Genomic DNA, 26,641 nt, shown 5'->3' on the forward strand with positions numbered 1-26,641 from the left:
AAAAAGAGACTTCGGGACGCCTGGGTGGCTCAGTTGGTTGGACGACTGCCTTTGGCTCAGGGCGTGATCCTGGAGTCCCGGGATCGAGTCCCACATCAGGCTCCCAGCTCCATGGGGAGTCTGCTTCGCTCTCTGACCTTCTCCTTGCTCATGCTCTCTCTCACTGTCTCTCTCTCTCAAATAAATAAATAAAATCTTTAAAAAAAAAAAAAAAAGAAAAAAGAGACTTAAAAACAATATTGCTAGAGACAAACAGACATTTATTACAGTGACATTTTATAATGATAAGAGTTAAATTCATCACAAAGGCATAACAACTATAAAAATATATGTACCTAACAACAAGGTCTCAAAATATATAAGGCAAAACCTGACAAAACTAAATGGAGAAATACACAATTCAGCAGTAATAATTAGAAATTCCAATGCCTCAGTCTTAAAGGATAGGACAACTAGACCAAAAATCAGCAAGGTTATACAAAACTTGAACGACACTATCAACCAAGTAGATCTCCCCAAAATCTACAGCACACTCCATGCAACAACAGAATACATATTCTACTCAAGCACATAGGTAACATTCTCCAGGACAGACCATGTGCTAAGCCATAAATCAAGTTTCAATAAATTAAGATAACTGAAATCATACACCATGGTGATATCAAATAAGAAATCAACAACAGAAGGAAATTTGGGAAATTCACAAATACATGAAAACTGAAGAACACACTCCTGAATGTCTAGTGGGTCAAAGAGAGAAGATATTTTTTTAAGAGAAAAATTAGGATGACTGGGCAATTAGAAAAATTAGGATGACTGGGCACAAAGCCATCTATAGCCCAGGACACTCAACCAGGCCCCAATGACCTGTGGCAAGGAGCAAGAAAATCATGACCCATTGATTTTAATCAAAACACTAAATTAAGTACATCAGGCCCACATCTGCTGGGAACAGATGCTCATTAGGATGAAAGTCAAAAAGATTAGGCAGGACATATAACTAATAATCTACATTACCCAGGTCTCTATCCCTCCTAAGTTTTTTGTTCTTCCAGTAATTACCGGGAAGATGTCAAATGCCAGGGCTTCTCATTTCACTTTTATGAGGCCTCAAACATGCAGAAAAATACTGTAAGCTTATGAACCTTTTGGCAGGTACCCCCTACTTGAACCCAGGCAAAACATGGCACAGAAGATTATGAGTCAGACAGACAGACCTGGTTTAAAGTTCTAGGTCAGCCTCTTACTGTGTTGTATCAGGCAAGTGACCTAACTTCTCTGAATGTCCGTTTTTTCCCCTGCAGCACGGAAATGGATGATCTACTTCACAGGGCTGCCATAACGATTATAGGAGGTAATGTATGGGAAAGCACTTGGGACAGCACGTGGCTCATTGTAGCCAGTCATTAACTTTATGTCCTTCTTTACTATCAGTGGCTGTCACTGCACAGAGCTAGAGCTGTCTACTAAAAAGTCAGCAGGGGGAGCTCCCCAGACTTCTCTGTGTTCCCCAGAAATACACCTGGTAGAGTTGCAGTAGCTTTAAATTTACTTATACTACTTTTAGTATAGGTTCAGAACTTGTGTTGCTAAAGAAGGGGGATGACATGGGTTGATGGGTGACTAGAGGCCACCAGGAACCTATACAATTGTGGGGAAGGCACCAAGATAAAGAGGAAGAGATGAAAATTAACAATCAAAACACTTCTTTGTAGTAGCTTCTGTTTTCTATTATCACTCTCAGGATCATGTGCAAGGAAGTAGGCAGAATGGATTTTAACTGTCTACAAATCCATTTTTTTTGATGACTCTGAATGGCTTTGGTCCACAGGAGACTTGTTTGCTACACCTGGTCACACCTTCAGGTCACGCTTCCCAAAACTGCAGGTGTGTGTATGCTTCATCCAGGCAAAAAGGCATTCACCTTTCAAAGAGTTTGGCTTTAGGGCACCTGGGTGGCTCAGCTGGTTAAACACCTGACTTCAGGGGCGCCTGGGTGGCTCAGTGGCTTAAAGCCTTTGCCTTCAGCTCAGGTCATGATCTCAGGGTCCTGGGATCAAGCCCCACATCGGGCTCTCTGCTCGGCGGGGAGCCTGCTTCCTCTTCTCTCTCTCTCTGCCTGCCTCTCTCCCTGCTTGTGATCTCTGTCTGTCAAATAAATAAATAAAATCTTTAAAAACAAAAAAAAAACCACATGTGCCTTCAGCTCAGGTCATGATCCCAGGGTCCTGGGATCAAGACCAGCATCGGGCTCCTTGCTCAGTGGGGAGCCTGCTTCTCTCCTCTGCCCTCTCTCTGCCTGTGCTTTCTCTCTCTCTTAAATAAATAAAATCTTAAAAAAAAAAAAAAAGGTTCGATTGATGTTTGGAGCTAAGAACCAAACAGCCAAATTGAGGTATGGTCAAGCATCTAGACTTTGAGCTACAGGAGGACAAGAATCGTGCCTCTTATGCACTCTGGTAGCCCAGAACAGTGCCTAGCACATAGCTACACAAAAAATACCTGTTGAATGTAATTGTTTTGAGACTATCACAACCTCATTCCAATCATACAAGTGAAACTGCCTTTCTAGGAAAACTGGGAGTGCTTACTGCTAACAGGCCAATTTGTCTTTCACTCCAAAAGCCGTTATTACAGGAGCTCTATTACATGATCGCAGTAAGTTTAATACAAAGCAAAAATCTGCATCCACTAGAAGGCTCAAAAAAAAAAAGGACTATGACATAATGATTTTCCTCAGCAAGCTCCACTGGGTCATAAAAGGCTATGTCTAGAAACCACTTAAAACAGAGGAATTGGGATGCCTGGGTGGCTCAGTTGGTTAAGTATCTGTTTTCGGCTCAGGTCATGATCCCAGAGTCCTGGGATCAGGTCCTACATCAGGCTCCCTGCTCAGCGGGGAGCCTGCCTCTCTCTCTGCCTGCCATTCCCTCTGCTTGTGTGCTTACTCTCTCTCTGACAAATAAAAATCTTTAAAAATAAAACAAAATTTAAAAAATAGATAAAGAGGAATTAATGCAATTAAGAAAAACCCTGGAAATCAGCCAAGTTCCCTGGGAGCTCTTTCCCTCTTCTAGATTAAGGTCCTGGAAGAAGCATGCTATTTTGATGCTCTGTCTTTTAAAATAACTGTATGGAGGGAGGCAGACTAGGAAGCTTTGGAGTCCCACTGCCTGGTTCAGTTCTGGCTCCTCAACTTCTAGCTGTATTACTCTGGACAAGCTGGTCTTCTGGGCTTTAGCTTCCTCTATACCCAAACACAGGTACCCTGCCCCCCAGGCCCCAACCCCCCACCCCTGGGCCCTGTCACTTCTTGAAAGTTTGTGTTACACCATTTCAGTTTTACAAAAGACCTACATTAGTACCTTGCTTTCACTAAGTAAAGGAAATCTGAAGAGGATTTTCACTCTTATGAAAAAAGACGAAAAGTGAAAATAGCATTCAGCATTTGCTTTGCAGCGAGCTGTTAGAGGCAGCATGCACTCTGAGAGCATCAACCTGCCAGAGCTTTGAACTGCGTCTGTGAGCACATCTGTGCTTTATCTCAATTTATTTTGTGCCTCCATTAGCAAGATGCATCGTAAGGTATCAGAAAAGCCTTAAGAGACCTTATTTTTTGGGTTTGGGTACACTAAAAATTTTTTTTCGTATGAATTAATGGTAATTGCTTCTTTACTTTGTGCCATTTGGCTTGCAAAAGGTTCTGTAAGAACACTCCACTTTTGGACAGCAGAGGAAACCTGAATCTACAAATGATGAGGGCCTTTATGAAAAGACCAATAGGCTCTCTATAACATGTATCTTCAGAAAACAGAAGAAACTGGTTTAATTGTGAATGGAAACCATCTGCTAACCTAATGCAAGAGTGAGGTTCTTGAGAATCTAGTTTCCTTCCCCTTGAGATACTTTGCATTCTTTGCTAGAGAACTTTTCTCAGTAGATTTCATATCCGTTAACAACTACCTGCTGGAACACAACCCCTGTATTCAAAAGTATCCATAAGTTAAAGTGGGCCTTTTGGGGGTCGGACCGCTGGGCATAAAGGAGGAAACAGGAAATGGTGGTAGAGTTCTTAAATCTAAGGAAGAAATAAACATACAGCTGTTCCTAAGCAAAGCTAAATGCTAAGGAAACAGAGATTTTCTAGCAGGAGAGGAACAGGAGGTGCTGTGTGAGGTGATGGAGGCAGATGTCTGGAACACAGGCTGGAGAAGAGCTCTGTAGTACTGCCTGGCAGTAAGTGATTATCTGCCAGTAAGGAGCTTCCACATGCCATCAGCCAAGCCACACAGAATCACCAAGCATGGGGAGGCACCAAGGCATCGCGTCTGTTCACCCACTAGGGCCAGAGGTCCTCAGACAAGCTCATTAGGGGACCAGAATGTAGTTTGCTCCCCAACCAAGGCTGGGCCTACAAAGAATCTGGTGGCTAGCAGAGAAACCACTGAGGTTTCTAGGACTTCTAGGCCTTGACACTGGGTCAAGGATAGTCCTGCCTAAGAGTGACCAGAGATCCTGTGGCCTTCTAGCTGTCACAGTAGCTTGGTTAGGAATCACATTCTCCCAGGCTGACAGTGTTACTGTCTCACCCGGATCCCTTCCTACCTTTACCACCACATAGCCCAGATTTTCTGAAACATAATGTCTTTAAGAAATTTCTAATAGATGCTAATTAAAGACACACCTAAATGTGGATTGATTTTTATACCGATTATGCCTTCACATACATAAATTTAGAGGTTGGCAGTAGAGGTGAGAGGGAAGTGGAGGAAAGAGTGTGAAAGGGAAATAACTTTTGTCAGAAAAAAACAGAATCCTGCTTTGTTTCCTTCTCTAAACACTGCCCAGAAGCATCAGCACACACTACATCTGAGAGCCTGGTCACATCATGTAGCTTAGGCCAAAAACATTCGTTGCTAAGATAGTCAGCCACCATAAAACTGCCTCAGCTGGGCTTGTCCAGCCCGTTTTCTGTTTCTGAAGTTTCTGAACCAGCCTTATGGGTCCCCTCTCCTCCTTCTTCCCTGGAAGCTTCCACAGTACCTGGAAACTCCATCCGCTGGCAGATGAGTGAAGGGTTGAAGAGGTGTGCATTAAACTCCTAATTAAATCACAGGATCTGGTTCATGAGTATCTCACCAACCAAAACATGAACAAGACACCTTTATCATTCAATTAAAAGCATAGCTAGAATCTAATTGTCGGATTAAGAAACAAAGAGTTTAAACAAGTTTTTTTAAAAAAGATGTTTGAAGGAAGTGGGAATGGGAAAGATAAACCAGGTTTGCTCCATTCTCGTTTCTTGCCTTGAAATAAAGAATTGGGTACAAAACAGAGTTTTCAGCCAGATGCCAAGATGCCATCACAACAACATAGGTAAAGGAGGGGAAAGCTTTATCTGGCTCCCTGCCCCTTCAACTTTTCAAATTCCAAAGAAACATTTCCTTACCTGCCAGGACCCTGTTAACAGAAGAGTGAGTTGCCAAGCCAGGCTGTCCACGTTCATGAAAAATCCCTGCATAAGGCAAATACTCAGGCAGCAAGAAACGCCTACAAGAAGGAACCACGTATGAGAAGCCCATGAAACATTACCATAAAACAAAGGAGATATACTATCCATTACCCCCAATAGTCAAGGCTAAGGGATCCACTAAACTTAGAATCCACAGAAGCCCTGCACATTGTAAAAATTTCTGGAATCTGTCCTTCTGCAGACTTGTATCTCCTTCCTGTCTTTCTTCTGCAGTTTCACAGGGCTTCTAATCTTGAATAGGATACTCCCCAGGCCACTTTTCTATCTCTTTTCATTGTGGCCAATCATCTCCTGTCAAGTCTTTAGGTGGCATGGCCAGATTACAGGCTGACTAGGAAATAATTTCAGATACGGAACCCGAAGTCCAAAAGTAGGTTTAAAAACAAAATCCCAGACTCTCATAAAGGCTCCCTCATAAAGATCACCCAGTTCTTACCTTGGAACGAAGCGTCCAAGTGAAGGTGCGGACATCCGGGCATTGCGTGGAGCTCGGTGCCTGGATCTGTCACCATTGTCCCTGGAGAAAACAAAAAGTTTTCAAAACTATGTATAAGAGAGTCACTAAGCAGAACCACCCATCAGCCTGAGAGACAAACACCCCCCAAAGGAATTTATTTATTTATTTATTTATTTATTCATTTATTTATTTGGCAGACAGAGATCTCAAGTAGGCAGAGAGGCAGGCAGAGAGGGGTGGGGGAAGCAAGCTCCCTGCTGAGCAGAGAGCCCAATGTGGGCTCGATCCCAGGACCCTGAGATCATGACCTGAGGCGAAGGCAGAGGCTTAATCCACAGAGCCACCCAGGTGCCCCCCAAATGAAATTCCTACACTTAGGTGAAGATCCCAAAGAAATTAGTCATCCGGTTGCTTACTAATTTGGATGACACATTAGTAACACTACATTTCTGGAGTATCTCAACTAAAAGCTTTATGAGCATTTGCTAACAGTTCAGTAAGTAGGAGGATGATTTTTCATGAGCTAATGTGATCTCTGAATCCTGTAGCATCTGAAACTGAAGTCAAGTTTAGATCTTCAAGGGACCTGGAATGGAAATATATAAACTTCTTTTTCTAGATTGAAAGATACAGAGAAACTCTGGCCTTGGGGAATCTTGGGAGAAAAAGATTCCCCCATCAACTTCATTCACCAAATGGTAATCTCTAAATGAGTCTGTTTAGGTCTCTGATACGGAAAAAAAAAAAATCACTCGTGAAAAGTGAAAGAAAAACAACACACAAGAAAAAGACTAGGCTGTCCCTTTTTTTAGTGACTGCAAAATTGGCATTAATAAGGAGTGTAAGACAATGCAATCCCAAGCATTTGAGTTAAAAAAAAAAAAGGAAAAAGAAGAAGAAGGCTAGGTGTTTTCTTTATGGTCTGGTAAAGCAACAGTAATAACCACCATTCATTAAATACCAAGTTTCAGTATAAAGTTTACTAACATGTTATCCTATTTAATCCTTCTAACTATTCCATAAGGTATTACTGGCTTTGTTTTATAGATATGGAAACTAAGGACCAGAAAGGCAAATGCCCAGGGTCACACAACTAGTAAGTGGCTAAGGCAGGATTCAAGGCATATCTCTACCTGATTCTGAAGCCCTTGCTCTTTCCAGTATACCTCACTGCCTCCTACAAGAAGACTTCACATGGCTTAGTTTCTAAGGCATCAAAGGAACAATAAGCCAAAGGGCACTGCCTGGACAGTGCAGTTAATTAGCTTCTTAACCAACTCCACAAAATAAATGAACCTCTGAAAGCTTGATTTGGTACTTTTTCTGAATTCTCCCTTTGGATTATCTTCAACTTAATGAGACCATCTTTGAACTGGCCCTGGAACCAAAGTTAAGACAATACTTTAGCTTTCAAATGGACTACTGGGAGCTTTAGAAGCCAGAAATGAATGCCTAGGAAGGTTTTATATCTTAGTGGGATTGGATGCTGAGCATTAACAGAGCAATCAATATCAGAGATATTGGAAGCTGATCCATTAAAAGTCGGTACTTGCTCTTTATTTTCTCAAAAGAGAAGGTATACTATTGTTTTCCTTAACATATCCTATCCTCTTGACTTGAAACTCTACAGATGTAGGGAGAGACAAAGGGAGAGAGAAAGAGAGAAACAGAGAGAGAGGGAGAGAGGGAGAGAAAACAGACTATATGGAAAGTAAAAATATTATTAAAAATAACAATGAAATCAGAACTTCATGACTAGTACACTGCAGCTCTGGGGAACGCACAAATTGTTACAAGATCTCAGTAGCCATATGCAAACAGGAGAAGATAAATATCAAACGAATAAGACAGTTCTCAAATTAAGCATATTATTATTTTTCAAATATATGTAGCTTCAAATTTTGACCAAAGTACCAATTCACTTTTTTTCCTTTCAGATTATTTATTTACTTATTTGACAGAGAGAGGGAGACACAGTGAGAGAGGGAACACAAGCAGGGGGAGTGGGAGAGGGAAAAGCAGGCTTCCTCTTGAGCAGGGAGCTGGGGGCTTGATCCCAGGAGGCTGGGGCCATGACCTGGCAAAGGCAGATGCTCAAAGACTGAGCCACCCAGGCGCCACACCCCCATATCACACTTAAATGTACAAATGAGGGGTGCTGTGTGGCTCAGTCAGTGGACCATCCAACTCTTGATTTTGGCTCAGGTCACGATCTCAAGGTTGGGAGATCAAGCCTGGAATCAGGCTCCCAGCTCAGTGGGGAGTCTACTTGAGATTCTGGGATTTTCCCTCTCTCCCCACCCCTACCCCTCCCCAGGCTCACTCATGTTCTCGCTCTCTCAAATAAACAGATTTAAAAAAAAAAAGAAGTACAGGGATGCCTGGGTGGCTCAGTGGGTTAAAGCCTCTGCCTTCGGTTTAGGTCATGATCCCGGGGTCCTGGGATCCAGCCCCACATCGGGCTCTCTGCTCAGAGGGAGCCTGCTTCCCCTCTCTCTGTCTCTGCCTGTCTCTCTGCCTACTTGTGATCTGTCTGTCAAATAAATGAATAAAATCTTAAAAAAAAATCTTTAAAAGTACAAATGAATTTAGGACAGCTTTTCATAATAGCATATTCTACTTATCAACAGGCACTAAAAGTATAGTTAATTACCATGAGAAAAGTCAGAAAACATTCTGAAGTTAAAAAGGGTCCTAAGCCTCAAAAAGGTTAGAAACTAAGCCAAGGAGACATTTCCGCAAAGAAGGCATCCAAATGGCCAACAGACACATGAAAAAGTGTTCAACATCACTGGACATCAGGGCAATACAAATCAAAACCACCATGAGATACCACCTAACACCAGTCAGAATGGCTAAAATTAACAAGTCAGGAAACGACAGGTGTTGGCAAGGATGCGGAGAAAGGGGAACCTTCCTAAATTGTTGGTGGGAATGCAAGCTGGTGCAGCCACTCTGGAAAACAGTATGGAGGTTCCTCAAAAAGTTGAAAGCAGGGGCGCCTGGGTGGCTCAGTGGGTTAAGCCGCTGCCTTCGGCTCAGGTCATGATCTCAGGGTCCTGGGATCGAGTCCCGCATCGGGCTCTCTGCTCAGCAGGGAGCCTGCTTCCTCCTCTCTCTCTCTCTCTGCCTGCCTCTCTGTCTACTTGTGATCTCTCTCTGTCAAATAAATAAATAAAATCTTTAAAAAAAAAAAAAGTTGAAAGCAGAGCTACCCTACGACCCAGCAACTGCACTACTGGGTATTTATCCCAAAGGTACAAATGTAGTGATCTGAAGGGGCACGTGCACCCCAATGTTTATAGCAGCAATGTCCACAATACCCAAACTATGAAAAGAGCCTAGATGTCCATCAACAGAGGAATGGATAAAAAAGATGTGCACTCTCTCTCTATGCCGTCTTTGTGTGTACACACACACACACACACACACACAGGAATATTATGCAGCTATCAAAAAACCTGAAATCTTGCCATTTCCAATGACATGGATGGAATTAGAGGCTATTATGCTAAGTGAAATAAGTCAAGCAGAGAAAGACAATTATCATATGATCTCACTGATATGAGGAATTTGAGAAACAAGACAGAGGATCATAGGGGGAAGGGAGGAAAAATGAAACAAGATGAAACCAGAGAGGGAGACAAAGCATAAGAGACTCTTAATCTCAAAGAAACAAACCGAGGGTTGCTGGAGTGGAGAGGGGATGGGGTGGCTGGGTGATGGACACTGAGGAGGGTATGTGCTATGGAGAGTGCTGCGAATTGTGTAAGACTGATGAATCAAGACCTGTACCCCTGAAACAAATATTATATGTTAATAAGACAAAAAAAGGAAAGAAAGAAACTAAGCCAGGGAAAGGAGTACCACGGGATAAATGCAAGTGCTTCCTCCATAGCTCTGAGAGAGAGCTGCCTTCCCAGAATCAATCACACTGTGGAGCTGACAACTGGCTTCTGCAAAGTCCAAAGATCCCTCCCCCAACACAACAAACAGCATTCTATCTGGTGTCAGCAGGGCTAATGAGCAGGGAAGGAGAAGCCAGTGCACTAGATCACACTGACTAGCAGTTGCCAGTGCTCAAAGACGGCACAGGGCTTGGTGAAAGGACAAGGGGAGACAATTTAGGAAAATGGACAAACAAAATACGTCAGGGCTGGGGGGAAATCTGGGCTTCTTCAAAATAATTCACAAGCCTCTTTTCATTGTTATTAAAACCGACAATCAACTCCGACAAGCATGGTGGGGAGGGGGAGGAGAGAGAAATCTTAAGCAGGCTCTACGCTCAGCACAGAGCCCAACTCGAGGCTTGATCTCATGACCCTGAGATCATGCCCTGAGCATAAATCAAGAGTCATACACTTGGGGCACCTGGGTGGCTCAGTGGGTTAAGCCTCTACCCTCGGCTCAGGTCATGATCCCGGGGTCCTGGGATCGAGCCCCGCATTGGGCTCTCTGCTCAACTGGGAGCCTGCTTCCTCCTCTCTCTCTCTGCCTGCCTCTCTGCCTACTTGTGATCTCTGTCTGTCAAATAAATAAATAAAATCTTTAAAAATAAAAAAATAATAAATTAATTTTTTAAAAAAGAGTCATACACTTAACCGCCTGAGATATCCAAGCACCCCCAATCAACTCCTTTCTGATTCAGTTTTTCCTTCCATTAAAAAAACGGGGGTGAGACACAAAACATGGCCACAAATAATGGCTTTACATAGGATTCAGAGATTACTGGGGTATATATGGGAAAATACAAATGAGATCAGCTGGCTCAGACACAAAGTCTCCGACTGATGGTCACATTCAACAACATGAAAGACGTCATATGCTAAGTGAGTGGAGATGTATCTGCTGATCCTCAGCTTAACATCTTGACAGATGATACAGAAGTAGGAGCTAAACAGCAGCTCAATTAAATACAGAGAAGACTTCAAATTAAAAGCATTGAGAATTCGAGTATAGAAGAAGAGTGAGAGCACGGGTCTCAGAACGACTAGAAAACTATGGAAAGCAGTAAACACACAGTAAGAGGAGAGAACAACAAAAAACATCCAGGAGTAAACAGCTCAAACACCATTCCAGAAAAACCCTGAAAACAGGAATGGGAAAGGTGTCAACGGCCAGAATGTTCGACCACAGGACAAGTGAGGCAAGGAGAGGGATAAAGGTTCTAGGCATTAGTACTGACCACAAAAACCCCTGACTAAAGGCAAGGCTCCAGTAAACTACAGGTGAAAAGAACAACTTATGACCCTAGACTCTGTAGTCTTGAAAGAAGGGAGGATTCAAAAGTAAGGAGTTTGGGCGAGGAAACCAATTCCAGTTCACAGCATTATCTGCAGCAGGGATGGGATATGAAGAACGGGAGAGGGAGAGTGCTAAGAGTTCCAAGAAAAGACTGAAGACTTAAAAATACTTAACATAATGTTGCATTTACAAAGCCACACAGACTCTGCCACTCACTTCAGTGCTGACTATAAGAGCAACGTGAGGCAAGGCTTCACAGGGAGGAGGCCAAGTGAGTTGAATGTGAGTGGACCAGAGGCTGTCTGCCAGATGAACGGGGGGTGGGGGGGGGTGGGTAGAGGCAGACCCAGACAGACGGTTCACCTTAGGAATGATGGAAGGTGCTACTTACGGGGGCCTAAGGGGACACAGCCCTTTGCATGCCCTCTCCCAAGCAGACTTGGAGAAAAAAAGCAAACAAACCAAGCCAGTAAGGAGCAGAATATGCAAATATGCTGGTACTGCTCCTCCCTCACAGGAGGACTCTTTGTCACCAGAATGCTTTTCAGGGAAACACCAGAGAAATCCTCATCAATTTCATCAGCCAGAAGCTGCCTTTAAGTCAGCAGGACAGAAGCTGGCAGAGTTACTAATGGCTTTCCCAGTTGCCGAACTCTGTGCATCTCTGATTAACCCTCAGAGGGGTAAGAAAGTAAGATTTTCTTACACAAGATTTTAAAAGGAAAAAAAAAAAAAAAAACACCCTTCAAACAATAAGGCATCCAAAACAAATGCCAAATACAAGAAAATGCATCTTTGGAACAAGGGAGAGACACACAGCAGCAACTCTTGCTAAATGCCTGGGATTCATTGCCTCAGAGAGAGGCTATAATTTAAAGGAATGAAAAACACACCTACAGACTGCTGTCTGAGTCCTGACCAGACAGTCAGGTGTCATTACTCCTTATGACAAACGGCTCTGACTCGGGCCTTTATAAACGAAGCTATTGCAGCAAAAAGCTCAAAAGGTCATTGTCCTGACAATACACAGCTGACTCTGCTGAAAATTAGACCATTTAAAAAATGAGTGTTTTCCTATGCTTTTCTGTTTTTACTCAATCTCCAGACAACAGAAGGCCTAGCTGGTATTCCTGTCCCCGGATGGCACAAGTCCTTTCATTCCCCGGGTGCTCTTAGTAAGAAACCGAGGGCCTGTCTTTATTGCCAAGGACTGTGCACACATGTAAGGGCTTAGATTTCTGGGAGGAAGGCACAGGGCCCACGGGTGTCATACACAGGGCATACCTAAGAGTACATATCTCTTGGAACTTCAGAGGTTTAACTCTTCCCTAAAGAAAAAGATAATTACCGTTTACAAATTCCTTTCCTCCCTTATCCTACCTTTAATTTCATGCATTTTAATGCATACATTCCATATTCCTATGGTACATTTTATGTTAAAAAAAAAAATACAAAACTGTATCTCTAAGTGGTTATGTCCTACTCCCCCCACCCCGCCGGCCTGGCTGTTTAATTCTTTCCTTCTGTGTTTTCCCATGCTATACCCAAGTACAATCCATACATATTCCCTTTTCTTTCTCTTCTAACATTCCTCATAATAAATATTCATATGTATTTTACTTGCCCAGAAAGAATGCTAATTCTGAAGTTGCCAAGCAATAGTCTATATTTCTAAGCAACAGGCTCAAAATCCTCAGGAAAAGAGCAAGAATTCAGGTAGGCATATATTTGAGAAATATGTTGGGACTCTCCAGGTGCCAGAAATCCTGTTCCTAATCCTCAGGAAGTCTCCTCACTTCTCGGAGACTTTTCATCATTCTGCCTCTGCTGAACCCAAGGGAAGTTCATCTAAGGTAGTCAGCTCCCACAAAGATCTGAGCACTTCAGGGTTAAACTTCAGAGATTATCCCCTCTGATTTATAGATCAGACACTGAGGCCTAGGGTGGGAAAGGGACTTGCCCAAAATCAAATGACAAATTTGGCTCAGCCAACACCAGAACCCAGGGCAATTCTCTGGACAAGAGTTGTCAGGCGATGGGGGCAGCGGGCACTGACAAGTGATCCCAGTTCCCACCACAGCTACTCTCGGAGTCACTTGCTGTTTTACCAACTTAGTTCAAAACTGGCTCAAGTAGGAGTTGAAAAGGACCGGGCAACAATTCATTTGAAGAAGCAGGAAGTGAGAGAGTCGAGCTCTTGAAGCTCATTTCCCAGGAAGGTTCACCAACCAGCCCCACTCTTAGAAGACACCAGGCCTCTTACACTCAACACATAAGGTCCAGTCCTCGAATGTCCTCTCCTGTATTTCGCCCACTGCTTCGTAACTGGTTTTCCTGCATTCCTCCATATACTTGCCACTTTAGGTCACCCAAACAAATGCTGTCAGAGGGAGCTGCCTCATAATGGCCGCTCCCAGATAAGGATAAAGTCCAAACGTCTCAGCCAGGCATTCCAGGCCCTCAGTTCAGGCCTTTTGGATCTTCTCTCTCACATTACAAACGCTCTGTAGCTCTAGTCATAGACTGATTCAGGGTACCCCAAACAAACCCTGTAAATCTTCTGTCTCCAGGCTTTTGCTCAAGCTATTCCCTTTCAATCTCCTAGAATCTCCCTCCCTGCCCTCATTCTCCACATCAATTCATCAAAGTCCTATGCAGTCTGTCCACCCAGCTGAAACCCAGGGAGCCTCCTCACATCTCCCCAAATACTCTCTTCCCTTCAGAGAATGCTTTTCTGTATTTTGTGCTACCTTATCACAGTCTCTCTTGTAAGTTATTATATAAAAATCTGCTCATACTTCAATGACTCCCTTCACTACAAGATAAAGTTCACCTCCTTTGCAAGGTACACAAGATTCGCCAAAGATCTGGTGCCATCCTAACTTGAGGCTCATCTCCTGCCACAGAGCTTGGACTTTACAGTCTAGCCAAACTTATCAACAAGGGAGTTTCTGAAATATTCCATGCTATTTCATGTTTCTGTGACTATGCATTTATTTGTCTCTCTCCCAAGTATATTTACAAGTGACAGTCCTATTTTAAGACCTATAACTTTCTCTTATAAACCCACCTTATTAAAAAAAAAAAATCAACCACTACAAAAATCAAGTAAGTGAAATTATTTAAAACTCTGATAAGAAGGAAGAGAACTGCTTCTTATCTCATTCCACTTTAGGAACTCCTTCTATTCTTTTATGCCTGATTCCTGACTGTTCTAGCAGGTTTCAGTCTATAAAGAGAATAACTTTAAAGTGTGTTTCCTTAGAATTCTCTTGTATTCCTAATATCAAAGAGCCTGTGGTTTGTAAGTCAAAGGAAGGAACAAAGGCAACTCCTCTTCAAAATGAAGTAGACAAGAACACTCTATAGACCTACCCCTCCCTTTCTTAGCTACTGTTATGTATCTCTTATTAGTAGTCACTAACTCCCACAGGAGTCCTGGAAATTCTGGGCACAGAAGAGAGAGGAGAAAGTACTACCAAGGACACGTAGCTTCACTCCACCAGAACTCCTGGCCATGAGAACTTGGAGCAAATATAACAGTCTCATAAAGCTGCTGCCAGGATTTCACCTATACACAGATGATAACTGTAGTATTATTTGGTTTTAACATATATTCTTTGCCATGGCTCAACTAAATTTCAGTTACAGCAAAAGGGCAGGTAAAGAATATTAAATACTGAACACAAGACAGCGTCTTATGCCGGCCCAATCAGATGGTAGAGCTGAGTGACAGCCTTCAGAACCCTCAGCTACATCACATACCAAAAAGATCTTTTAACAACTTCCTTGCCAGAAGGTGTCTAGCACAGAGACCATAAAAGGGCAAGCTCTTCGTGCATGAGGCTGTACATGTTTATGTGGTCCTGTCACAATACTTCATGCCAAATGAAGGAACCAGAACCTACTTGTGGCACCTATAAATGACTGTCATACAGTGAAAATTTTTGCCTGTTTGGTCACAGTATGCATTTCTGGGTAAAAATTCAAATACAATCAGATAAATTAGAAGAGCAAAGAAAACAAATGTAATAGACCTAAAGTGACTTCATCTTAAGGCTGAAAGACCAGAATTCTCACTGAGATGTTTTTCCAAAGTAAGCCCAGTGTCACAATGGTAAATGAAGTACTTGCTCTCCTCTGTGCTAGCAACAATTTTAAGAAATGAATATAATTCCCCTCTGGCTGGTATGTTGGTGGACATATTTGTGACTGATCCGATCTGAAGCTTCTTCAGTTCCCGCTGAGTGCAGAGCCTGACACAGGGCTTGATCTCATGACCCTGAGATCATGACCTGAGCCAAAATCAAGAGTCAGATGCTTAACCAACTGAGCCACCCAGGGACTCCATTTTTAAAGCTTCTTAAATCTGCATTAAAGGGGTGCCTGGGTGGCTCAAGGGATTCCTTGCCTTGAAAGGCAAAGCAGTTACAAAAAGACACAAGAAGGGCGGGAATGATTCTGGGATTATAATTACATTTAGAAGAAGAGATATCAGGAGGAAGGGGGTAAGGATAATAGAAACAAAAGACACATGCCACCTTTTGTGCAGGCCCCAGCAACTACATGGCACTTAACCACAGTGCTTCATAAAAGCCTCCCTCTGTTTCCAAAGGGATGGTGAAAATTAAAATGGCATTTTGCCTTACGGTTATTTGCTTTCTACATTCTAGCAGGTGGTCTAGGCTCAAAAGCAGGCAGACAGCAGTGTCAGGGGCAGCCACACCTTTACCTTGTGAACATCTTTATGCAAAGACAGATGCTGAAGGCTTCAGGATAGACCTTCTGACAGCGGGTTTCTGGACGTCCTGTTTGTGCATTCTGATAAACACAGGGACCCTGCAGTCTCAATCCTGGCTATAGAGAGAGATGAATGGCAGGAGAAGATGCCTGCCTGAGTAGATGGGTCATTAATCCAGACCACAAAAGAATAAAAATTTAACCTAACGGTGACCAAACTTCAAAGCTAACCTCCCTAAAGAGAAATCTAGATAGTCTTATTCCACAGCAAATTCAGGGAGCAAGAGCTCAAATGTGGTTCTACAACATTTATAAGGTTTTTGTTTTATTTATTCATTTTTAAAGATCTATTTATTTATTTGAGAGGGAGAAAGAGTGCATGTGGTGGTGGGGGGCAGAGAGAGAGAATCAAGCAGACTCCCCGCTAAGTGCAGAGCCTGACACAGGGCTTGAGCTTACAACCCTGAGATTATAACCTGAGGCGAAATCAAGAGCAGATGCTTAGCCAACTGAGCCACCCAGGCACTCCATTTTTAAAGGTTTTTAAATCTGCAGGATGGGGTGCCTGGGTGACTCAGTTAGTTAAGCATCTGCCCTTGGCTTGGGTCCTAGGATCGAGCTCCACACTGGGATCCCTGCTCAGACGGAAGCCTGCTTCTCTCTCTATTGCTCCCCCTTCTACTCTCTCACTCTGTCAAATAAATGAGCAAAATCCTTAAATAAATAAATAAATAAATAGATAGATCTGTAGGATAATAAAAGCCAGACACTGGGCGCCTGGGTGGCTCAGTCAGTTAAGCAGCAGCCTTCAGCTCAGGTCATGATCCCAGGGTCCTGGGATGGAGTCCCACATCAGGCTCCCTGCTCAGCAGAGAGCCTGCTTCTCCCTCTCCCTCTGCCTGCTGCTCTGCCTACTTGTGCTCTCTATCAAATAAATAAATAAAATCTTTTAAAAAAATGAACAAACAAATAAATAAATGCCAGACACTAAATATGTTTGGTCCTGTTCTTGAATCTCAGACATGTATGATTTTGTCTCTGTAGCCTCATTTAAAAATATACTATAGTGAAGTAAGTATCTCATTAGGATATTATAAGGATTAAACAAGATTTTAAATATATAAATATATATATATAAAATATATTAATGTCTTTATATATACTACAAATGTTTTGTATGTTATAAATTAGTTTACACGTGAGCTGATATATTTCATTCAACAGATGATGGAAAAGGACCAAAAAAAGATGGAATCTGGCGACACTATACACCAGGATGGGACAAGGCAGAGAATGGCAAAATGATACCTGGCTTAGAAAATGGGAAGAAAGCTGAAGATGTCGAAGTGGGACTGCAAAGGCAGGAGCGTGGTGCATTAGAAGGCAAGGAAACCAGTAGACCAGTCTCTCTTAATGGCACCCTAAGTGTCAGGAAGATTCCAGGCCCTATCTAACTTACCTGCCTCTCTGTACCTGAAAGAACTATGAATTATGACTGTACAAGCTTCTGATTTTCCTTCTGGTTATCAAAGCTAAGGAAAAGGATTGGGGCAGAGAAATTAAAATGGGCTAGTACATTCCCTCATCTTTCACTCATTTGTGCCTCAAAGCACCTAGACATTAAGAGAAGAGGAGCAACCACAAGCAGCACTCAGTTTACAACAGGAAGGAGGAGGGCAGGGAAAGAGACAGAGAAAGAACGAACAGACAGTAACTCAGCATCAACCAGCTAGCAACTTCCTTTACTAGGAGCTTGGACTACTTACTAATATTGAAGTGACTAATCCATAGGTGCTACTAAAAACAAGACTGCGGTCTGCATCAGCCCCAAAAGAAAGGCAAACACCCTGTGAGGGACTTTCGGAGGGACATGAGAGAAATCAGCCCATTGTTACGAACCAGGGAGCCACGGAAGACCCTTAGGAAGAAACAATGGTTAAGTCAGTGCAGAAAAGGTGAAGAAGGCAATGTAAATTCAGGTCATGCTGAAGCCAGGGGGGAGGTGAGAGCACAGGTGGGCTGTGGGGAGCACAAGGAGGAGGCAGTCTGACACAGGAAAATCAAGGGGGAAGGAAGGGGAGAGGGAGGAGGTGGTAGCAGAAGAAAGAGAAGGTAAGATGAGAACAGAACATTTTAAACTAACCCAGAACTCCATTGTGAAGGACAAGTCACGAGGCAAGATACAGCTCAAAGGCATCAGTACCACGTTTCACCAGTGCAAAGAGATAACACAGCCTTCCAAATGTGCATGGAGGGAGGCTATGCGATCTGCACGGATGCCCAGAGCTCCCCGGGATTACTGAGGCTTTTCAGCGGTACTAAGTCCCAGCAGCCTTGGAATGTACTTGAAACTGCTTCCCTGAACAGATCCCAGGGCTGGGAAAATCATCATAACCTGCTGGGGAACACATTTCACTCCTGGTGGGTGCCTGGCTAAGGGAGTGCAGACTCCCTTTCCCCTCACCACCAGTATATGCACCCACCTTACCCTAGAGTAGACTGGAGGGTCAATGACACTGGCGGGGAGCCAGGGGGCAGCCAGTGAGAGAGAACCAGCACCCCTGCTCCGCATTCCACTCCAGCTGCTTCAGGGCATCCCTGCATTTCTTTCACGTTTACATCTTCCCCAGACAAATGAACCGCCCATTCAGTCTGCCTTCTGCTTCCAAGTACACAATCGCTAATGTGTTTAAGAATCATATCAGGAAGGCAAATTGTATAAAGGTTGTTTCCACCTTCTTAGTCGTCTTTGGCAGAGAGAGTTCTCCAACGCATCTTAAAGCTCTATTGCAAGGTGGCTCTTGGGGAACTATCCATTCAGCTCACGGCAACAGAAGGTCGAGAGGGAGGCAAGAACCCTTAACATCCCAGACCTGACCCAGACTATGTCAAGATGGAGAGGGGAAAAAAGGAAAATGATTGACAAGCTGTCGTATTCCAATACAAAAGGAGAAAAAAATAAGTCTTAACCACCTCTCTCTCTCACTCATTTTGCATGTTTGAGAATATCAAATATAGGAATCCAAACAAGAGCCAAATGATATAAGCCAGGAAAGCTTTCAGCATAGAAAGAAATACAATGAATGGCTAGAAAGGTCAGGAGCAGCAGGTCAGAGAATTCAAACACAGCAGTGAGACGGAGGTGTTTAATCCTGTGAGCGGGGCTAACCCTGCTCCTTTAGCTCACCCCCGCCCTCCAATCAACCACTCAAAAGCCCCAGAAGAGCAAGGAATCACCTCTCAAGCCACCACATTAATCTGACAGGCAACTTTCAAAGGATCCTTATAGGCGAGATGGGGAGGGAGCAAGTTTAGGCAACGGAGCAGGATCTCTAAGAACCCACGCGTGATTCAAGGATACTAAAAGGAACTGTCCTTGGGGAAATCTGGGTATTCTCATTATTTCTAACCTCTATACCTACTCTGCTGAAGAGAAAAAATACTAACCATCCTGTCTCCCTGATGCTGTGAAGACAGGCTATAAGAAGCACTTCCACAGCCACCGTTCATGCAAAAGGGATAGGAAAGCGTTGCTTTCGTACAGAGTGGCAGCCATCTTCTCCAGCATGGGCTGGGGCCAACGGTCTGTCTCTCACCACAGGCTCTGAGTCAGCAGCACAACTGCCAGAGGTGGGGGGCCCCTGAGCCTTTTAACCCCCTTTCCCTCACCCCATCCTATTACTCATAAATAACTTAGGGGTTGAAGCAAAAATGTCAACCACTGCTGCTTGGACAGTGGTCAACTTGGAAGCACACACAGCTTGGGAGGACAGGGAAGAAAGCAAGCTGAGGGGGTACTTACTCAAAGTCCTCAAACTCCAAGTCGGTTCCCTCTACTGATGGGCCCTGGTTGTCTGAGGAAGAGGAGGAGGTGGAAGAACGGAGACGGTTCTGCTGATAGCGCATGGAGCGCTGGCGAATACTGTCTCTCCGTGAGAGATACTGGATCATCCTCTGGGCGTAGTAGGCAGCAGGAGATAATCTGAGAGAGACAGAGATGGACAAACACAAACTAGCACTAATGCGGGGAATACTGTGAAAGACAGTAAATCCAGCTCTCCCATGGTATCTCCCTGCTGAGGCGAACTCCGGAGACATGAAAAATAAAGGGCATTTAACTCACCAGGAGGTCTGTACTGCACAATATGCTTATCAGACTACCACCAGTGTTTCTGTTCGGAGAGAAGGCAAAGAGGCTGTTGAATCAGTCATCACCTGCTCAACAGCTGCCCCCTCCTCAGGAGATAACACTGGACCTTCCTCTTCAGTTTCTTAAGGGACCCCTTGTAGCTTTCTCAGGGTTCCCTTCACAGAGATTCACGGCCATCTTCAATCATCCATACTCAAAATATAAGAAACGAAAAGAGAACACAGCAATCGTCTACAGGCCAGCTCTTCTTTCCTTTTATACAGGAGAAAAGAGGCCAGGAGATGGCACACCGGGCATGACCAAAGAAGGCACCATCTTCACCAGGACGTCCTTCTCCAACAAATCCACACAGCTCCAAATTTGTCCTAGCTCCCTAAAAGGAGCTCTCTGAACCTCTCAGATCTATGGATTATTCACAGATATTTGTAACACAGAGAAAATAGTCAGGATCAAAAAAGAGAGTAAAATACACTCAGGAAAACAAAACCTAACAGGGAAAAAAAAGATTTTTCTATTTCTAACAACAGAGCATCAGAAGCTATAGGGGCATTTAGCAATGCAGATGGCAGTTTACTCCTTTTTCTTCTCCCTAACCATGGCTATTCTCAGTGGATAATTAGTCTAGACCTCTATCCTTCCAAATGTGGCTTAGTGTCTTCATATTCCATGAAGACGTCTAGTGTCCCATACAATACACCACATTCCCTTCTTTCTCAAGTTTTTCCTCCATCTTTCAGAACATTGCTACATACTAAGTGAGAGCAGAACAATAATAGAAAAACATTTTATATATATAATATTAAGTGGATTACTAAGAAATTTCCAGGCTTAAAACTTGCCTGAGGCACACACTTTTAACTCAACAATCCCACTAGGAATTTTATCATATGGAATTAGTGGAAAAACTGGGAAACATCCCAAATGCCCACCAACAGATTAAATAAACCGTATCTGTACAAAGAAACACAAGGTAGCTATTAAAAAGAGTAAGTCATCCCTATATACACACAAGAAAAACCCTCTAACACAAAAATTTTAGTGGGAGAAAAACTGAAAGAATAGTATGCATATACTAATACGTATATAAAAATTTTCAATTAGAACAAAAAAATTAAAAGAAACACAGCAATGCTAGTGAGGATTCCTGGGAATCTTAACCTCTATAATATCTGAATAGAAAGGAAAAAATATCTATTTTTTTTTTAATGGAAATCTGGAAAAACTGATTGAGAATGGAAATAGTAACAGTTACATTCAATGATGGGAATAGTATTTACAAAATCCTGCTGCCTGACTTTTCATTACCCCTGGACAAAGTTTCTGGGAAAATCTCAGTAAATCTACTGACTCAGACCAAAGAGCTTCTGTGGTCATTTGCTGTAGGGGAGCTGAGACTATCTCTGAAATGCCAGTCATCAGAGGTGGTATCCTTCTGGCTAATTGCCAAATGGAATTCCCAAACAGGCCAAAGGACAATCTTTGGAACTCAGAAAGTCCTTGTTATAGAATATACTGCATTTGGCATCCCTGAATCCAAATTATACAGCAGGTGGGCAGGGGATGCACAGATGCCTTGGCCAAGATCATCAGAGTACAAGAATCATTTCTTAAAAGTCTCAACATGTGGATCTTTCATTATCCACTGGCCCCTGTTGACATACATTTTGCAAGGATGAATCAAGAATCCTAAAATTTTCAAGAGACAAAAGTCAGCACTCTTGAGTTATTCCTGTATCTACTAAATATACAGAAATCTTCCAGAAGTCAACCATTGATGGTTAAATTCTCAAGTCAATCAGACTAGAAAAGAATGTAAAAAACGTTTCAAGAGCAGAATGAAGATTGGTTTTTTGGAACTGATGCCGAAAAGTGACTATATGTACATTCATTCCTCAGTCGATAGCCCACCCTAACTAATGGGAAAATTATATTATTGGTGACAGAAGTAGAAAGAATGTTGATGCAGACAATAATAAAGACTGCCCTTTTATGTAAGGGCATAATTTCAGCACTAAGTAACCCCAACTCTTTAATTTCACCATAGGATAGGAATTCCCTAAGCTACAAAACTATGCATCAATGGTAAAGAAAAAAGGATTCCTGGTACAATTATCAAACACAAGTACACCCTAGCCTCATCTTTTTAGGGATCCAGAGGGAAACTAAAGATCTGAATGCTGAAATGTCCCATAAAGGCTTTGACCTATATGTATTATGTATGGTGACGTCTAAGAGGAAAAAGAAATTAAACAACCAGTAATGAGTTAGCAATCATCCTCCTACTGGAGAGCTGGATAATCACCAAATTCTGGTGTCCCAAGTAAAAATTTTAAATGTTTAAATATATCCACAAGTTTTCTTCAAGGAAGAATACCCTCTCCTCCAAAGAAAACTTAACTGTGTGTTCAGAGGGGAAAATGTAAAAATAGCAACACCACAAAGTATGACACTTTCTGTAATAAAGAGATCTGAGTGGGAGTAAAAAAGATTTGTTACATGAAAGGAGGACAAATAATGGTCTTTAAGGATCACTGTTAAACGGTGTCAGGTTAAAAATTCTGGGGATGAGGGGCACCTGGGTGGCTCAGTGGGTTAAAGCCTCTGTCTTTGGCTCCGGTCATGATCCTAGGGTCCTGGAATTGAGCCCCGAGTTGGACTCGCTGCTTGGCGGGGAGCCTGCTCCTCCTCACCCTCTGCCTGCCTCTCTGCCTACTGGTGATCTCTGTCTGTCAAATAAATAAATAAAATCTTTAAAAAAAAAAAAAAATTCTGGGGATGCGATTCCTATTGCTGTCCTAAAAAACTCTTATAGCAAGAAATTCTCTTCTCAGTGTTTCAGAGTAATCAGATTGATGCATAAAATCTCCCTCTCTTATTCTCGGCTTACTGCTTTCAAGTGTGATCAGAAACTAACATAAACTTCCTTGGTTCGGTCATCACCATCTCAGCTGCCTCCCCGTATTCTCCTTGATCCTGGATTTGCCATTTTGGGGTTATGGAAAAAGAAGTAAGGAAGTGATGGGGGAATCCTTTCATTAGTCTCTCAGAAAGAATGCTCAGTATCATGACATAACTGTGGCAACAACAAAATCACTCAATATCCCTAGCATCAACTAGACTGGTCTACGGGTCTTTCCAGACTTGAAATTCTTAATCTAAAGCAAAGCTCATTTAGCTTTATCTAACATATACTTGTTAACTTGCCAACCCCACAATTAAAATTATTCTTTCTTTTGGCAAAGTCTCACCATTTGCTCCGGTATTACTTAAATAATGTGAAGGTTATCCCCTACTTAGGTCATTAACAAAATCAGTAAGTCTGGCTGTGACAACACCAAAGGGCTGCTCACTATAAATACATGTTACACATCAACTCAACACCTCATCTTGGGTCCTCAGTCACCAGTATCAGGTAAGGGTGGGCCCTGAATTTGTCTAAGTGCTTTTTTAACCTCTTTGAGAACTCTTCAAATATCTTCTGATTGGTGTAAGGTAAACCACTTTATTAAAATGCCAACTTATTTTATTTAGTTACCCTTTTGTCAGTCATCTCTTCCTTTAGGTCACATCCAAAAACTGAACATCTGAATGAGCCTGACTTCTACCTTTCAATAGTCTAAATTTTCTCTCAAATGAGAGCAATGAGAATTATTTGTTAGCCGGTTAGTTTTAATTTGTAAGTAATTTCCCTATTAATAACTACTTGTTTCCCTTTTGACTGTCCATCTGAATGGCAACAGCCTCCCTGGTCAGCAAAAATGGCATATCCTGTGACTCTGCCAGTGGCCTCCTCAGGTCCCTCCTCTAAGTGCCCCACTTACAGAAATGAGCCCCAAAGGACAAGAGCTCAGTCACAACCCTCTGCCACCAGAGGTTCTGTTCACTTACCTGCAACACTTCCCCATCACCTGAACCACCTGTCTCAAAACTGTAACTGAAGAGTAAAAGAGCACCAGGACCAGAGAGGCACAGAATGGGGCTTCCAACAGCTTGGCAACCCCAAGGGCAGCCCCTCCCTCCCACTTAGTGCCATTTCTCACTTTGGCCTTACCTCGCTGGGTCTGGGTAAATTGGGTGCTCTCTGGATCCTGCTCCATCATAACGGGATAATGAAATGAGGGAAGACTCCAGCAGCCTCCTAGCAGAGATTAAAAAAATGGCAATAATCCCTGTCAATTACCAACTCAGAGGTCATTCATACGGGAAAAATAGGGGGAGAAATAAATAATATCCCCCTTTGGAGCTAGCTAATACCTGCTATCTGGGATCATACCCTTCCTACAAACTAAGTACTTAGAGACACAAATAAATGAGCTACAGCTCTCCCACACCGGACATGGCCACTGTATTATGCTGAATACTGCTCTTCTGTGAGAAATGAACAACTGCTTCAGAGACATGATCTTATTCCTATTTGCAGTATCTCCAAGAAATAGGACAAAAAGGAGGTTGGGATCAAAACAGGAGGGGAAAATTAGGCATACCCAGAGATATTCATGTAGTGCCAACATTTATCTTGGTGTTCAGTTTCTCCACGTTATCCTAATCCACATCCCCTTATATTCTACTCATTCTGCTCTGCCCACACCCTTTCTGTGACAAGAAGTACTCCTCAGGCTCGCTTACCTGACAAAAATCTTTAATTACATAATCTAGCCCAATCATAAATTCAACTGATCACATGTTGATACACCCACATTTTATTGAGCACTTTCTTGGTGCCAGGCAAATACTAAGCACGTCATATATATTTTCTTACTTAAAACTCACCTATCACTGCAAGGTAGGCATTATTATACAAACATGAGAACACTGGGCCTAAAAGTTAAGTATATGGCACTGTGCACAGGGCTATTAAGTGACAGCACCAGGACTCCAGAGAAGGTCACCTCCGAAATGCTTCAAACCACAATGCATGTAGGTAAAAAGTGCAGGTTTCCACTGTGAGACCAACCTATGATGCTCCGTATTCCTGGCTCTCCCTGTGTTTAAGGGAAGCCAGAAATCTGGACTTTTCCATGAAATCTCCTGACTGATAAATTTTAGCTAAAATGTTTTTTCCCCTCTTTGTACAGGGCCAATTAAAACACATCTGATAAATGTGGCCCAGGGACCCCCAAGTTTGCCATGTCTGCCACACTGCTTCCCAACTCAAATGTGCCTTGGCAGCCAATCAAAATCCTGCCACAGAACACGTTTCAAAGGAAATGGTCTCAAAAAGAAATGCATATTGTTCCTTTCCAGCAGCATCTTGCCTAGCTCTCCCGGGAACAGGTCTCCGGCTCCCTGCCAGACTCTTCTTTAAAGCAGATCTGCAGGATAAGGACAGCAGCTACCAATCTTTTCCAATTGAGTTAATTCAATTCACTGTTATTAAAACCAGCTGGCTTTAGGTATAGTCATGTGCCGTCACTTTATCCCAGCAACTAGCTCACCAAAGCATTTACCCCAACAGCCTGGGGAAGAGATACAGCAGAGGTCCTGTCAAGCTGGCTTGCTAGCTACCTTTCCTGCCCAGGACAACAAACTGTTAAATGATGCTTTCTATCTAAACAAGGCCTAATACCTCCCCACACAATTCACTTTAAGCAGTCCTACCACTGAAGGAAGAGAATATTCCAATGTAACCAAGAGGAAGAGAAGAAAGCAATAAAATACATCTCTCTGGTCTGGGATCTTCAATGATACCACTGTTGACAGCAGCAGAAATGCTGCTTCATCAATTCTAAGAGATACCCTCCCATTTTAGCATGTCTGACACTGGGATGCATCTAATAATTGTATGAAAAGTTTTGTTTTTTTTTTTTTAAAGATTTTATTTGAGAGAGAGAGAAAGCAGGAGTGGGGTGGAGGGCAGTGGGAGAGGGAGAAGCAGACTCGTCACTGAGCGGGGAGCCCGACACAGGGCTGAATTCCAGGACCCTGAGATCATGACCTGAGCCCAAGGCACATGCTTAACCGACTGAGCCAACCAGGCATCCCTGACACAGTTAAACTGGCAGGATTTTTTTTTTTTTCTTTCATTAGGGGCACATAAAATAATGGCATGTCTTTGAGTCTTGAACTACAAAATGTTTGTGAGAGGAAGGGGTAGTGAGAGGTACCTAGACTAGAAAAAGAAGAAAAGTGAAATTTTGAGAAGAGTATATATTCAGGACATTTATGCATCTTAGATAAATACTTGTCCACTACTAATTAATTAGTTCTATAGGAACTGGGAAGGAGTTGAATGGAAGCAAGATCTGGGAGCAACTGACTTCCCTGAACACCCAGAAGTCCGTCCATCCCAAAGGGCTCATGGAGTTTTTAGTCCTGAGTATAGCTGAGCCCCATCAGGTTCTCTTCCAAATGGCTGCTTAGTAAGCAGAAGCCCTTTGGCAAGGAGCATCCTGCAGAGTAACAAACATGTATCTTTCTTAAGTACTTCCGTCTGGAGAATGATGCTGCCAAGTTAGGAAGCCAAAGCCAGTATTACCCCCTACTACTATGCTAAGGCAGTGTCCGTATTCAGAGAGAT

At 42.9% G+C, this 26,641-nt stretch overlaps 1 protein-coding gene across 5 annotated transcripts in view; it reads right to left on the reverse strand.

Annotated features, from left to right (window-relative positions):
• The window catches only part of AMBRA1 (autophagy and beclin 1 regulator 1), a 180,793-nt gene that overhangs the window by 86,106 nt on the left and 68,046 nt on the right, over positions 1–26,641 (reverse strand). For 3 of the 5 annotated variants that reach the window (XM_044259183.1, XM_044259187.1, XM_044259184.1), the window contains 4 exons: positions 24,176–24,262; positions 19,777–19,956; positions 5,970–6,050; positions 5,450–5,550 (listed from right to left, as the gene is read on the reverse strand). In XM_044259183.1, the coding sequence (XP_044115118.1) occupies positions 5,450–5,550; positions 5,970–6,050; positions 19,777–19,956; positions 24,176–24,262 (449 nt within the window). The remainder of the gene's footprint in view (positions 1–5,449; positions 5,551–5,969; positions 6,051–19,776; positions 19,957–24,175; positions 24,263–26,641) is intronic. The other 2 variants (XM_044259188.1, XM_044259186.1) reach the window with 1 other exon arrangement.

Source organism: Neovison vison, chromosome 7 (genome assembly GCF_020171115.1).
Source record: "Neovison vison isolate M4711 chromosome 7, ASM_NN_V1, whole genome shotgun sequence".
NCBI lineage: Eukaryota > Metazoa > Chordata > Mammalia > Carnivora > Mustelidae > Neogale > Neogale vison.